The sequence below is a fragment of the Eubalaena glacialis genome, chromosome X (genome assembly GCF_028564815.1).
Source record: "Eubalaena glacialis isolate mEubGla1 chromosome X, mEubGla1.1.hap2.+ XY, whole genome shotgun sequence".
Classification (NCBI taxonomy): Eukaryota; Metazoa; Chordata; class Mammalia; order Artiodactyla; family Balaenidae; genus Eubalaena; species Eubalaena glacialis.
Window position 1 is genome coordinate 136144689 of NC_083736.1, and position 14870 is coordinate 136159558.

At 60.5% G+C, this 14870-nt stretch overlaps 3 protein-coding genes across 3 annotated transcripts; all 3 read left to right on the plus strand.

Moving 5' to 3' along the window:
- The first annotated feature begins 2066 nt into the window (after positions 1–2066).
- Positions 2067–3002, plus strand: LOC133082487 (melanoma-associated antigen 10-like). Its single transcript, XM_061179085.1, has 2 exons — positions 2067–2195; positions 2346–3002. The coding sequence occupies exons 1-2, from the start codon at positions 2067–2069 to the stop codon at positions 3000–3002; spliced, it is 786 nt and encodes a 261-aa protein (XP_061035068.1).
- A 4625-nt stretch (positions 3003–7627) lies between these two features.
- LOC133082570 (paraneoplastic antigen Ma6E-like) lies at positions 7628–9844 on the plus strand. The gene has a single exon (XM_061179202.1). The coding sequence runs from the start codon at positions 7628–7630 to the stop codon at positions 9842–9844; it is 2217 nt and encodes a 738-aa protein (XP_061035185.1).
- A 1606-nt stretch (positions 9845–11450) lies between these two features.
- On the plus strand, positions 11451–13598 carry LOC133081943 (heat shock transcription factor, X-linked-like). Its single transcript, XM_061178249.1, has 2 exons — positions 11451–11996; positions 12921–13598. Exons 1-2 carry the CDS (start codon positions 11451–11453, stop codon positions 13596–13598), a joined length of 1224 nt encoding a protein of 407 aa, XP_061034232.1.
- The last annotated feature ends 1272 nt before the right edge of the window (positions 13599–14870 follow it).

Sequence of the window (14870 nt, forward strand, 5' to 3'; positions counted from 1 at the left end):
CGGCGAGTCGAGGTGAGGAACCTGAGGGAGGAATGAGCGGACCCTGGACCCCAGAAGAGAGGGGGCCCTGGGGAGGCGATAGGGCGGGATGACCCCATGCAGCACTTCCTGACATCTGGGTCTCAGAGACGCTGGGGAGGGGGTATAAGGGGCGGGGTCTCAGAGAGGCTGGGGAGGGGGTATAAGGGGCGGGGTCTCAGAGAGGCTGGGGAGGGGGTATAAGGGGAGGGGGTCTCAGAGAGGCTGGGGAGCCGGTATAAGGGGCGGGGTCTCAGAGAGGCTGGAGAGGGGGTATAAGGGGCGGGGTCTCAGAGAGGCTGGGGAGCGGGTATAAGGGGCGGGGTCTCTGGTGCGCACAGGAGAGAATCCCAGGTCCTGCGTGCAGTCAAGGTGAGGGTCCTGACGGAGGACTGAGGGGACCATGGACCTCAGATCAGAGTCGGCCCTGGGAGGTCATAGGGCAGGAGGGCCAGTTACAGCACTTCCTGACATCCAGGTCTCATAGAGAGTGGAGACCTGGTATGCGGGGCGGGGTGTCAGGTGGGCAGAGGGGAGAATCCCAGGTCCTGCCGGGGGTCAAGGTGAGGACCCTGAGGCAGGACTGAGGGGACCTTGGACCCCAGAACAGAGGGGACCTCAGAGAAGCTCACCCATGCTGTCAGCCCTGGGAGGTCCCCGGCAGGGCTGACGGGACGTTGCAGGCTCTCACCTCTGCCACGTGGTTGGGGATGGAGTCGTCTAAGGATGCGAGGACCTTGGTCTGAGGGGAAACATCAGGTCAGCAGAGGGAGGAGTCCCAGGATCTGCCAGGTGTCAAGGTGTGGACCTCGAGAGAGGACTGAGGGGAGCCCAATCCGTGAAACAAAGGGGGGCCCACAGAAATCTGGCCTGACGCAACTGTCAGCCCTGGAAACCCCGGGCAGGACCTGTCTCACTGACCCCTCCTCATTTCCAGATGGGTGGGCTCAGGGAGGCGGGAGCCTTGCTCTGGGGGACTGGCCTCAGGCCCTGGCAAGGGTCATGGAGAAGACTGGGGCGACCCCTCCTCACACAGAGTACTTGGTGCCCAGCCGGCCCTGCCCCTTTTGTCAGCCGTGGGAGTCCCAGAATAGGTGGGTACATTGACTGCCGCTCACTTCCTCTTCTGGTGTCTTATGGAGGTGAGGCCTTGGCTGAAGGAGATGGGTCACAGTCAGCAGAGGGAGCTGTCCCAGGCCCTGCAGGGTGTCAAGGTGGAGACTGAGCCGACCGCCCATCGTCCCAGCACAGATGGACCCCACGGAGTTTGGTTGTCCCTTGTGAGCCCTGTTAGCCCCTGGGGACCATGGCCAGATGTGGAGGTCCTCACTTCCTGCTTTTCAGTGCAGGGAATGTGTCTTGAGAATTTTGCCTCAGGACAGCAAACAGAGGGCCCAGGCCCTGCCAGGGGGAAGGGGAGGCCCTGCCCTGAGTGAGCAGAGAGGGGGCCACCCACGCCAGGACAGTGGGAACCTCACAGAGTCCGGCCCACCCCTCCTGCCAGCACCGAGGGGCCCAGGGCTGTGCCACAATCTACACCCAAGGTGCGCCCTCCATTCCTCTTACAGGGGCTCCAGGAACCGGGAGGCGAAGGCCCAGGTCTGAGGCACGTGTCCTCAGGCCACAGAGCAGAGGAGGCCCAGGCAGCACCAGGAGTCAAGGTGAGGTGCGTGCCCTGAGTGTGTACCCAGGGGCTCCCCGTCCCAGAACAGAGGGGACCCCACAAGGCCCAAGTCACCGCACCTCCCCACACCCCTCTCAGCCCCGGTCGGTACCTGGGGCTGTGCTGGCTGCACCCTGAGGAGCCAGCTCGCTTCCTTCTTCAGGTTGGCAGGGGACAGGCCGCCCAGGAGGAGCGCCCCTGTGAGGCCCGAGGGCACCCCTCCAGGCGAGCCCTGTAAGTGGCCTTTGTCAGAGCTGCCCAGGGTGCGTTTCTCTGCCGAGGCTACTCACACCCCCTCTCTCCCACAGGCCCGTGGTCCCCACCTGTCACCCCTGCCCAGACTCCTGTCGGCGGCCTGACCCCAGTCATCATGCCTCTGGTCGAGATGAGTGAGCTGCGCCAGCCTGAGGCAGGCCTTCAGGCCCCAGTGGAGATGCAATTGTTCGGGGCTGCGGGGGAGGGGGCCGCATCCCCTTCCTCCTCCTCCTCCTCCTCTTACCCTGTCCTGTTCCTGGTCACCCTGGAGGAGGTGGCTGATGCTGGGGGACCCAGTCCCCCCCAGAGCCCCTCCCCCACTGCCATGGCCACCCCTCCATGGAGCCAGTCTGAAGACGACGGCCTCAGCACCCAGGATGAGGAAGGGCCGAGCACCTGGCATGACCAGGAAGATGCCGAGTCCTTGCTCCAACATGCACTACATCAGGAGGTGGCTGACCTGGTGGCATTCCTGCTCCTCAAGTATCGCACAAAGGAGACTACCACAAAGGCAGAAATGCTGACCATCCTCAATGATTACCAGGACCACTTCCCCGTGGTCTTCAGGCGAGCCTCCGAGCGCACGCAGCTGATCCTTGGCCTCGACGTGAAGGAAGTGGACCCCAGCAATCACTCCTATGTCCTCGTCCCCGCCCTGGGCCTCACCTACGATGGGATGCTGAGTGACGGGCCGAGTATGCCCAAGCCCAGCCTCCTGGTGTTGCTCCTGGGCCTGATCCTCCTGGAGGACGACTTTATTGCCCCTGAGGAGGAGGTGTGGGGAGCACTTAGCAAGGTGGGTGTGTGTGCCGGGAGGGAGCACTACATCTACGGGGAGCCCAGGGAGCTCCTCACCAAAGTGTGGGTGCAGGAGGGCTACGTGGAGTATCGGCAGGTGCCCCACAGCGACCCCACCCTTTACGAGTTCCTGTGGGGTCCCCGGGCCCACGCAGAGGCCAGCAAGTGGCAGGTCCTGGAGTATCTGCTCAGGGCCACTGGATGGGATCCCAGGTCCTTCCCATCCCTGTGTGCAGAGGCTGTGAGCGATGAGGAAGAGGGGGCCTGAGCCAGAGCAGCAGCCAGGCTCCTTCCAGGCCCACGTCCAGCAGCTTCTCCCGTGGGGCAGGAAGGGAGGCTGATCCTTCACTCTGAGTTTGAAGAGGGAGCGGTCACCCTTCTAAGTAGTGAGGGCCCGCGCCAATCGGGGGAACCCGGTGTGTAGCATCTTTGGGTTCCTGTTTTGTATGATGACATGGAATTTCATCTCTGTTTTCTTTAGGAATTTTTCAAATATTGTTCCACTTAAAAGAAGGCTTAATAAGCTTCAGTATCTAAGTTTGTGAATGACATTAATCACACATGTATTTGCACTAATTCAGTTCAACAACAAGAGTTTTGCTATTGTGTAAAACAAATAGCAAGATTCCCATATTATTTTGTGATCCTGAACAAGATAACATAGCATTGGAATAGGAATTTACTTGGAAATGTGAAAGTAATTAGCAGTACAACTGAAGGCCACCCCGTTGTTCCTCGGGACACCCCGTCGTCGGCTCAGTGGTGCATGCCCTGCTGTGGACTGTCCTGTTCCCGCCATAGGGCAGGACCAGGTCCTGGGCATTTGGGCCAGAGGGGGAGTGGCTGCCCTAGGGGGAGTGGGCATTGCTGGCACCCATCTTCCTGGCGAGAGGCCACCCGCGGGGCCCTCAGGAAGGGAGACTGTGGGGGGATGGAGGGCCACCGGGTGGGGTGTAGCGGAGGCACCTTGTTGGGGACCCTGGGGGGGGCCGGGACCCGTGGGCTCTGGTTGCTGTTAGAAGTTCCTCTCTGTGTTCCTCTCTGTTCAATGGTTTCAGTCAATATTTCTCTTTAATAAATTTCCCTGAAAGTTTCAGCTGAGTCTGGCCTCTGCTGTGGGCAATGGAGGGAAAGGGCTGCTGGCAGTGAGGGCGGGGGTCCAGAGTAGGATTCCTGCTCAGCACACATGGGACACCTCTCCAGTGAGAGGGTAGGGTAGGCACTTTGCAGACCCAGACATGGTGAGGGTCTTTCTTCCATTTCATAGGTGAATTGTAAAGTTTTAGTGAAAACTGATAATTGCCTCAAAAGGCAGTAGAGAAGTTAAAATGTAACTGAAAAACTTGATTATCTCAGCAGGAAAAAGGGAACAGAGAAGCAAAAATAGTTGGACAGACAGTGCTATGGACTGAATATTTGTGAAACTGTCCCCCTCATTCACCTGTTAAATTCTAACCCCCAAAGGGATGGGATTTGGAGGTGGGGCCCTGGGAAGTGATTAGCCCATGAGGGGGGAGCCCTCATGAATGAGATTATTGCCCTTATAAAAGAGACCCCAGACAGTTGCCTCATCCTCTTGTGCCATGTGAGAAGATGGCTAGTTGATAACAACTAGACAAGAAATCAGTCCATATAAAGAAGAGCTTTATTACTATTATTTATTACTCAGCTGTACAAAGGAACGAAATTGGGTCATTTGTAGAGACGTGGATGGATCTAGAGACTGTCATACAGAGTGAAGGAAGTCAGAAAGAGAGAAACAAATATTGTATATTAATGCACATATGTGGAACCTAGAAAAATGGTACAGGTGTACCAGTTTGCAGGACAGAAGTAGAGACACAGATGTAGAGCACAAACGTGTGGACACCAAGGTGGGAAAGTGTTGGGGGCGGGGGGGTGGTGCTGTGATGAACTGGGAGATTGGGATTGACATATGTACACTAATATGTATAAAAGGGATAACTAATAAGAACCTGCTGTATAAAAAAATAAATAAAATTCAAAAATTAAAAAAAAAGAAAAAGGAAAAACAATAGGTTTCTGACATTATCAATCACAGTACAAAACCACCTGTAAAGACAAATTGACGTATTTGCCACAATGGGCTCTGCATCTCCAAGTTTGCTCCTCCAACTCGGCAGCCTTGCAGGGAGGCCTTCCTATTGGTGGAAGGCCAATGGGCGTGTCTTTTGCTTCCGGAGGCGCCAAGCCTTGGGACCTCAGGCCCTCAGTGCGCATGGCTACTGCTGCTTCGGTAGCAAAGCGCCTCCTCACGTGCTCTTCTGAGCCAACCACCTTCTGTGTAAGGAGACGTCTAGAACTTTCTCCCTCATCTTCCTCGGGCTTCCGGGAGCACCCGGAAACCCACGTGGCGCTCGCACAGAGTGCCTGGGACAGTCGGCTGCACAGTTCCTGGCTGCACTGCTGAGACGAGCTCTTCAGCCCCTTCTGAGCGGGACTCCGGCGTCATCCACAGAGTCAGAGAAGGTCAGGAGACAGGCGGGGGCTTTGCCGGGGGCTGGACTCCGCAGGTACGGGGGGCGCTGGGAAGGAGTGGGGGTGGGGGGAGGGGTATGGGGTGCTCTATTGGGAGTGGGGGCGGGGCGGCGGAGGGCAGCGGGCTGAAGGGGGGCTGAGGGAAGGGTCCCCCAGTGTGCGGGTCCGAGGGGAGGACCGCTGGCTGCCGGGGTGGCTGGTGGGGGGCGTTCTGGAGTCGGGGTGCAGAGGGTGGGGCTAATGGCTAAGCGTGGGGGGGCCCTGAGCGGAGGGCTTCCTGCTGGGCGGGTGGGGCCGGCTTTGGGGGCCAGAGGAGAGGACGACTGGCTGTGGGGGTGGGGAGGACAGGACGGGCGGGCCCCCTCCCCAGGCCGAGACAGGAGGGGAGGGCTAACGGCTGCTGCGTGTGGCGGGAGGAAGGCGGAGCTACTCCTGGCGGAGGCGCGGGTCGATGGGGAGGACTCCCGGGCGCGGGTGCGGTAGGCGTTGGGGGAGCTCCCGCCGGGGCGCGGGGTGGGGTGGGGGCGGAGGACGCTCGTGGCAGGAAGGGGGCTCCGGCTCCAGGGTGGGCGGGGGCAAGAGGGGTGGGCTCTGCGTCTGGGGTGCGAGAGGCGAGAGCCCCTGGCACTGAGGGTGCTCGGGGGAGGACTTCCCGGTATAGGGAGGTGAGAGAGGCAGTCTGATCTGTACACATGGGGGGGCGCCCGGCTTCCAGGGCCCAGAGCGGAGCGCCACCAGCTAGTTGCTGGGGGAGGGTGTATGGGGGGATGTGGTCGGGGGGGGAGCGTAGTGGCGGAGCTGCCTGGCCACGAGGGGCATAAGTGATGCTGAGAGGGGGAGGCGCTGGGCCTGCTGTGATCTGGTGGAGGCTGTTGGCCATGGCAGATGGATTTGTGGGGGTCCAGGGAGGGGCCCTGGCCTACTGCATGAGGCATCGAGAAGCTCCAGGTCGCCTTTGTCCGGGTGGCACAGGAATTGCAGAGGTGGGTGGGCGGGTCGAGGCCCTGGCCTCCACACAAAGTACAGAGATTCTTTACGAGGGTGCTTTGCACATTCACCCGGACACGCCATACCCGAGTTGTGAAAAAGTCTCCATAAATTTAACAGTATTGCAATTTTACATGATAACTTTTCTCATCAAGGGGGAATTTTATTTGATGGTACTAATGATAATATATCTTCAAATATTGGGAAACCCATGGATCAAAGAAAAAAATCACAGAGGGACTTAGAAAATATTTCAAAGTGAATACTCAAAAAACACAACTTACCAAAATTAGTGGGAGGCAGCAAAAAGCGACAGGAGGAAACTGTATTCCTCTAAATGCTTCTGTTAGAAAAGAGTCAGGACATAAAATCAGTGAGCTAACAGTCCATTTAGAGATGCTAGAAGAAGAAGAGCAAAGGAAACATAAAATGAAGTAATAAGAGAGCTAAGAGAGGAAATCAGTGATAGAAAGCAAATTATGGACACGATGCACAAAGCCATGCTCTTCTTTCAAAAGAGCAAGAAAACAGAAAGTCCTAGAACGATGAATCAAGGAAAATAGAAAGAATGCTAATCACCAATATCAGGAATGAAAGAGGGCTAACGTTACAGATCACATGTACATTACAAAAGAGAATATAGGGATATTATGGAAATGTTTATGCTAAAAAATTGGAAGACTTGAAAAATTCCTTGGGAGAAAGGCAGCTTCCTAAAACTGAGGCCATAAATGTAGAAAAGGTGACGAGCCTTCTATCTATCTTTTTTTTTAATTATTTTATTTTATTATTGTTTCTTGAGTCGTACACAACAAGTGCTCTTTTATTATTATTTTTAAAATTTATTTTTCTTTTGGCTGCGTTGGGTCTTCGTTGCTGCGCACGGGCTTTCTCTAGGTGCAGCGAGCAGGGGCTACTCTTCGTTGCGGTGTGCGGGCCTCTTTTTATGGTGGCTTCTCTTGTTGCAGAGCACGGGCTCCAGGCATGTGGGCTTCAGTGGTTGTGTCACGTGGGCTCAGTAGTTGTGGCTCGTGGGCTCTAGAGCGCTGGGTCAGTGGTTGCGGCACGCGGGGTTAGTTGCTCCACGGCATGTGGGATCTTCCCGGACCAGGGAACGAACCTGTGTCCCCTGCACTGGCAGGTGGATTCTTAACCACTGCACCACCAGGGAAGTCCCTAGCCTTCTATCTTGTAAATAAATTTAATTTATCAAAAAGAAGTTTCCTAAAGTCAAACAAACAAAACAGGGCAGGGAGGTGCTCCAGGCTGCTGCTATGAGGGGCAGTAGGGTGGGCTGTGTGGCACAAACATGATTCTCTCCTCTTTGCACCCACAGGCCGATTCCAACACTTCAACAGTCTGTGCACACCTGTTGGATCGCTTCCCCCCACCCTCAGGTCCTCGAAGATGGCGATGGCTCTGGCGATACTGCAGGACTGGTGCAGGTGGATGGGCGTGAACGCTCAGCGATCTCTGCTCATCCTGGGCATCCCAGACGACTGCGAAGACCAGGAATTCCAGGAGGCTGTGCAGCCTGCCCTGTGTTCCCTGGGCAGGTACCGAGTGCTGGGCAAGGTCTACAGAAAGGAGCTGGGGTCGAGGGTTGCCCTGGTCCAGTTTGCTGAGTATTTAAATCGAAGCTTGATCCCCCGCCAAATACCAGGCAAGGGGGGGCCCTGGACTGTGGTCTGCCTGCCCCAGGCCCCTGATGCTGAGTCACAGGATAGACCCAATTTCCCTGCACAGCCCCAGAGACAAGCAGTGGTTGGCAGGGCAGGTGAGGCAGGAACTGCAGGTCACTCAGGAACTGCAGGTGAGGAGGAAGCCACAGGGGAGGCGGGAGCCGCAGCTATGGAGGGAGACGCAGGTGAGGAGGAAGCCTTAGGTGAGGTGGCAGCTGGAGGTGAGGAAGGAGCTGCAGGTGAGGCAGGAGCTGCAGGTGAGGCAGGAGGTGCAGATGAGGAGGGAGCCTCAGGTGAGGCAGGAGCTGGAGGTGAGGCAGGAGCTGCAGGTGAGGCAGGAGCTGCAGGTGAGGCAGGGGATGGAGGTGAGGCAGGAGCTGCAGGTGAGGCAGGAGCTGGAGGTGCGGCAGGAGCTGGAGGTGAGGCAGGAGCTGCAGGTGAGGCAGGAGCTGCAGGTGAGGCAGGGGATGGAGGTGAGGCAGGAGCTGCAGGTGAGGCAGGAGGTGCAGGTGAGGAGGGAGATGCAGGTGAGGAGGGAGCCTCAGGTGAGGCAGGAGCTGCAGGTGGGGAAGGAGCTGAGGGTCAAGCAGGAGCTGAAGGTGAAGCACGAGTGTCAGATGAGGAGGGAGTTGCAGGTGACAGAAATGTTGCAGGCGTGGCAGGCCTTCTGAGTATGGCAGGACCCACGGGCGAGGCAATGACTGCAGCTGAGAAAGCAGCTGTGGAAGCGGCAGCCGCCATGGATGAGGCAGGGCCCTGGACCCAGCAGTGGAGGCAGGCCTTGCAGCCCGTGCTAGAGAACATGGGCTACAAGGAGCTGGGAACCTTCTCTGGGGTGGAAGAGCCAGGCCACGGGGAAGAGTCCTTTGAGAGCTGGCTGGAGCAGGCCAACGACATGCTGCACCTGTGGCGCCACGTGTCTGAGAGGGAGAGGAGGAGGAGGCTGGTGGAGAGCTTGCGCGGCCCCGCGCTGGACCTCCTGTGCGGCCTCCTGGCGGAAGATCCCGAGCTGGCTGCCCAGGACTGCCTGGCCGCGCTGGTGCAGGTGTTTGGGAACAAGGACCCCCGGGTGAGCGCTCGGCTGAAGTTCGTGACCTGTGCCCAGCGGCCCCAGGAGACTCTCTTTGCGTACGTGATGCGCCTGGAAGGCCTGCTGCAGTCGGCCCTGGAGAAGGGGGCCATCCACCCGGCCGTGGCGGACCAGGTGCGCGCCCGGCAGGTGCTGATGCGGGCCCGGCTGAACGACCCGCTCCAGAAGGAGCTGAGGAGGATGCGGCTGATGCGGAGGCCTCCCGGCTTCGTGGGGATGCTGCGGCTCATCCAGAAGACCGAGGCCTGGGAGGCCGACCCGGCTAGCAGTGAGCAGTTCCCAGGGGAAGAAGAGGCCCGTGTGGACGTTGGAGTCCTGGCAGCAGCCGCCCAGGCCGCCCCGGCCCATGAGGCCGTCAGCGAGGGCACCACTGCAGATGGCACCAAGGCCTCCCCGGCCGGTGAAGATACCGCCGCCCAGGCCGCCCTTTCCAAGGAAGGTAGCGCCGAGGACCACCCAGCGCGTGAAGAGGCCAGTGAGGCAGTTGCCGGCACTGCCAAGGCTGGCGAGGCGGCCCCTGAAGACCATGGTGCCGCCGGGGCAGCCCCTGGCCCTGGGGAGACCAGCAAGGCCTCCGCGGCCACTCAGGAAGATGGACGTGCTCCCGCCCCTGCGGGCCTAGGTCAGGCAGGACCCTCAGATGCCCCCGGGGCCCCCATGCCTGGCCGGATGGGCAGTGCTTCCCCGGTGGCCCCAGGAGGTCCTGGCTGGGAGCCAGAGGGCCTCGCCCAGGCAGGAGGCCAGGAGGCCGAGGAGCCCCCCGAGGAGGGGCTCAAGCCCATCCCAGGAGCGCCGGGAAATGAGGACGGGGCTGCAGAGATGAGTCCCCCGGGGTCCTCCTCGGGCCAGTAGTCTCAGCAGGCCCCGGGGCCCCCAGGCTTGGAGGCAGGGGGAGGCCAGGCCAGGCAGCCTCCTGGCCCCATGTTAGGGGCCACTCAAGGTGCCTGAGCCTCCCTCCTGAGAGGGGACCCCTATTCAGTGTTCCCCCTCTGGGGCAGGCTGCTCCCTGTGCTGGCAAGCCCAAATGTGTCCCTGTAGGCCCCAGAGGGACCCAGGTGTCAAGGAACCCCCCCGCCCCCGCTCCCCTCCCCCCAACACACACACCCTAGCCATCGTCCCCCCGCGGAGCCCTGTGGTGCGCCACGTGCCAGCCAAGGCTCTGGTCTCTGTGGGCCAGTGTCGTGAGCTCAGCGGGTGCTTTCTGGGCATAGATTCAGGCCCAGCGCTGCTTGTTGTGTGCGTGTGTTCTCCTCTGAGCAGTTCCCCCCGGCCCGGCCCGGCGCGGAGACCCCGAGCCCAGTCCCAGGAGCCGGCGGGGAGGACGGGATGGACGAGGTCACAGCCAGCGCCCACCCCAGGACCTGGGAGCCCACCTGGGACCTTGGGAAGGAAGACCTGGACCGGGGCTGCAGGAGGTCTGCGGGAGGCCCCCCAGGGCCTGTGCTCTGCTGGGCCACCCCGTTGTTCCTCGGGACTCCATGTCCTCGGCTCGGTGGCACGCGCCCTGCTGTGGGACTGTCCTGTGCCCGCCATAGGGCAGGGCCAGGCCCCGGGCATGTGGGCCAGAGGGGGAGGGGCTGCCCCGGGGGGAGCGGGCATTGCCGGCACCCATCGTCCTGGCGAGAGGCAACCCGCGGGGCCCTGAGGAAGGGAGACTGTGGGGGGATGGATGGCCGCCGGGTGGGGTGTAGCGGAGGCATTTTGTTGGGGACCCTGGGGGGGGGCCGGGACCCATGGCCTCCGGTGGCTGTTAGAAGTTCCTCTGTGTGTTATCATGCCCTCTGTTCAATGGTTTCAGTCAATGTTTTGGTTTAATAAATTTCCCTGAAAGTTTCAGCTGAGTCTGGCCTCTCCTGTGGGCAATGGAGGGAAAGGGCTGCTGGGGGTGAGGGCGGGGGTCCAGAGTAGGATTCCTGCTCAGCACCCATGGGACACCTCTCCAGTGAGAGGGTAGGGTAGGCACTTTGCAGACCCAGACATGGTGAGGGTTTTTCTTCCATTTCATAGGTGAACTGTAAAGTTTTAGCGCCCTTGACCGTGGGCCCCGTCCCAGACGTTGCTCGTGCTTGAAAGCATGGGTGCTGTGCACGACCCTGAAGGCCAGTGGACACAGAGGAGGAGCTCTGACCTCGTGGGTCACACGTGGGTCCGTGCACGTCTGCCTGGCCCAGGGGCTCCAGGACCAAAAGGCCGTGCCCGGTTTGCACGAGGGCTCGGCCTGTGGCTCTGCACCCGTGCATGAGTGTCATCGTGCCCCATGCGATGACGGGCGTGAAGCAGGAGGCTGACATGCTGACGGGCCTGCCCTGTATGATGTCACTTCCTGGCTGGGCTGTGATGTCACCGCCAAGCTACCGGAGCACTTTTGTGAGGGGCTGAGCGGGAGTGAGAGCCCAGGGTGCTGCCGGCCGCGCTGCACTGTCCCATTTACGTGAAGGAGGGACATGCCGCCCTCCGCATGGCTGAGGACGAGAAGGGCCCCGCCGCGGGCAGGGCGCCCAGGTTCGGCGAGGCACCTCTTCCTCCCGACACAGGGGCTCCGGCCCTCGGCTCAGGGAGCTGCACCCCCCAGTCCATCGCCCTGGCCCAGCCCGTGCCCACGGGGCACCCCGACCTCAGGCTGCTGCCTGGAGAAGCCGCTTTCCAGGATTTGACCGAAGAGCCTTTGTTGAAAAGGCCACACACCACCTGCGAGGCCCTGTGGGAAGGCAGCCTCCTCTCCCTCCCCTTCCCCAGGAAGCTGTGGACAATCGTCAACAGCAGTCGCTTTGCATCCATTTGGTGGAAGGAAGACGGGACTTGCAGAGGCATCAACAGGCAGCTGTTTCAAAAGGAGGTTTTGGACAGAGACGGCCTGGACAAGGTGTTCGAGACAGAGTGTATGAAGAGCTTCATCTGCCAGCTTAAGCGCTATGGATTCAGCAGAGTGCGCCAGGACATGCACATGTCCCTCTGCCTGCCCAACCTCTCCACAAAGGAGCAGCCCGCCCACGTCCTGAGCCAGGTCAGGAGGGCGGGGGACGGCGGGGGAGGAGACCTCTCCAGGGGCTGAGCCACTGGGCCCCAGGGTGGGGGTGGGGTGGGGGGCGGGTGCCAACCCCGGGGCCGCCTGGGACGGCGGCAGGCGTGTCGGGAGAGCTTTCTTTAAAGGTGGTACTTGGGGACCAGCTGGCGGTGCCGCGCGCTGTGTTGGGACGTTGTTACGGGGAGACCCGACGCATTCTCAGCACAAGGACGTCACTTCTCTTCCTCCTCTTTTTCCCTTTGGTGTGTCTGTGTGAGCTGATGCGTGTGAACTGAACCCCCTGTGGTGATCATTTCACGGTGCACGGGGGCAAGGCGCCGTCCTGTACTCCTGACATGTGGGCAGTTCTGCTCGTCCCTGACATCGCAGTCACACTGGGGGACAAGATGACACTGTTGACACGCTGGCCCTTCCCGTCCTCCTGCTCGGGGACAAGTGGCCCGGCGGGGGGAGGGGGGAGGTTCGTGTGCCCCCTTGACTCCCATAGCTCCAGAGCCTCACTTAAGTGGGGGCACGGGTCCTTTCCTGGGAAGCAGTCAGTGTCCCCGGTCTGGCCCCAGGAGATGCTGGCCAGGGGGCGATTCTGACACTTCCTTAGAAAGCTACCGAGCCTTCTTGCAGTCTCGTATCTGCAGACGCCAAGTCCCCTTTCGTGGGCCTTGTACTCATACTAAGGGGCCATTTTCAGTCATTTTCCAAGGGCGAAAGGGGATGGTGAGTGAGCGAGTCTCGGGGATGTAAAAGCTGGGGCACAGCTTCCTGCTGGGACCGGGCCCCGCCTTCTCCAAAGAGGCCTTGGGACGGCTGGGGGAGGGCGCACAGGGGCCCAGCCAGGTGGCTGCTGCTTGCGAGCAACTCTTTTGTGACTCGGGGTTTCCTTTTCTCTCTCAACTGCGACCTCAGTTACGCTTCTACCGCAGCCCCCTGTTTAAGAGAGGCTGCCCGCACCTCCTCGTGAGGATGAAGGGGAGAGTGCGCACTAAACCTGCATCCTGGAAGGTGGACGGCAAGCCGGCAGCCCTGGGGTACCTCCCGGCGCCCAGCGCCTCGGAGCCGCAGGACGGCCTCCCACCCTATCCTGAGGACATCCAGGGGACCCCGAGCGACCCGGAACTCGACCATGCAGCCGCCCTGGCCAGGACTGACTCTGTCCCTCTGGCCCCTCCTCGGACAGCAGCCCAGCCCCCCGCGCCGGATCCCGACGCGCAGGCTCTGGTCCCTCTAGGCCCTGGCCTGGCAGAGGTGACCCAGCCCGCCGAGGTCCCCTGGCACTGCTTCGCCTGGCCTCCCGCCCAGATGAGTCCTCCCTGGCCCGTGCTGGGCCTGGCCGCCGCACCCCCCCAGCTCCTCAGCCTGCCCCCCCGCGTGGCTCCCGGTGGCCGCGCCGCTGCCTCTTGCGCCCCCTGGATGCCCGAGGTGGCCGCCAGGCCTGCCGCCTCGCTGACCTTGATCCCTCGGCCCCTGAGCCCCTTCTGCTACTACTGCGTGGGCTCCCGCTGTTTCATGGAATTCCCGGCCCCTCCCGGCGGGCCCACAGAGGACCCTGACCAGGCAGACCCTGCAGACACACGGAGGTGGTAACGCGGTCACAACCTTGCAGGGCAATAAAGAGCACGGGGACATGAGAGCGATGGTCCGCCCAACACGTGTTTGGCGCCTCCGTCCTGGGCCCGGCTGAGCAGTTGTGTCCCCTCAGCAGGAAATGATGACAGAGGACAGCCCACCCCCGGCACAGTGCAGGCACCTAGCAGACACCCGGTGAAGCCCCTCAGACGCCCTGCCTCCACTCACTAGAGAGACCCTTCAAGGGCTTGACAAGCACAAGGAAGGGCCTGGCATCCGCGGCTTCACGGTCGCAGGGACACCGTGTCCAGCAGGGTCTTGATTTGACAGATGAGAAGAGCTCTGGCCTCCCCGGGTCAGAGGCCTGAAAAGAGCCCTTACTGTCCTGAAACACACAGGTGTGGAGGGGACGGTCCCCGCCAGGGGCCTGCGGGTGTTCAGTTTCGGGGTGCTCTCTGGTGTCTGGAGAGCAGGATTGAGGTTTGCTTTTCACTGCGGGTCCTGCGTCTGGTGACATGTTCTTGGTTCTCTTTCCCTTGCGTTTTCTAGCTAAACACTTCAAGGGCGCCATGGTTCAACACCCTCTGGTCGCTGGGGTGTCGAACTTAGAGCGCGAGTCCTTGTGGACGAGCCCCCCTAAAGAGTGTTTGCCTTGAGGAGCAAAGGAAGTAAAGCTCCACGGTGATACTGTCGAGATAAGAGCCCTGAGCTCAGCGGGAGGAGAGAGCACACACACCAGTCCACCAGAACCAGAAAACTGGGGGCTCCCTTCTTTGCACTTTGGCGGCAGGTAGAGCAGGCCCCCTGAGACGGGCACACTGGGCGGTGCAGGAGAGGAGCGCCGTCACCCTGGGCGCTGACCTGCAGGTGCCGCCCGGCCCGGGCTGCTCGCGCTTACATCCCGAGGCCCGCTGATGCGCGCTCAGCCCCTTTCTAGGCTTCATTGACTGGGGCACGCCTTCACTTTTAAGGAGCAGGTTGCTCTCCTCTTGGGCGTGGACTTCCATAGGCCTCCTGACCTGCGACCACAGGGAGATGCTCCTATTTAAAAACCACTTTCCCGTTCACCTCAGCCCGTGGGGAACTTGCTTCCATGTAACTCTACAGAGAAAGGGGAGATTGTGCGGACTGTAATATCAAGCTCTCTGCTTTTCACAAAGGAACCTTTTGATTTACGAAGTCTAGGCTGCCTGGCGTCAGTAAGAGAGCAGCGGCGTACCTCACGCCAGCGCTGAGTCCCTCTAGACATTGCACCGCATGTCTGCGGACTGACGTTGGCTGAGCTCCCGC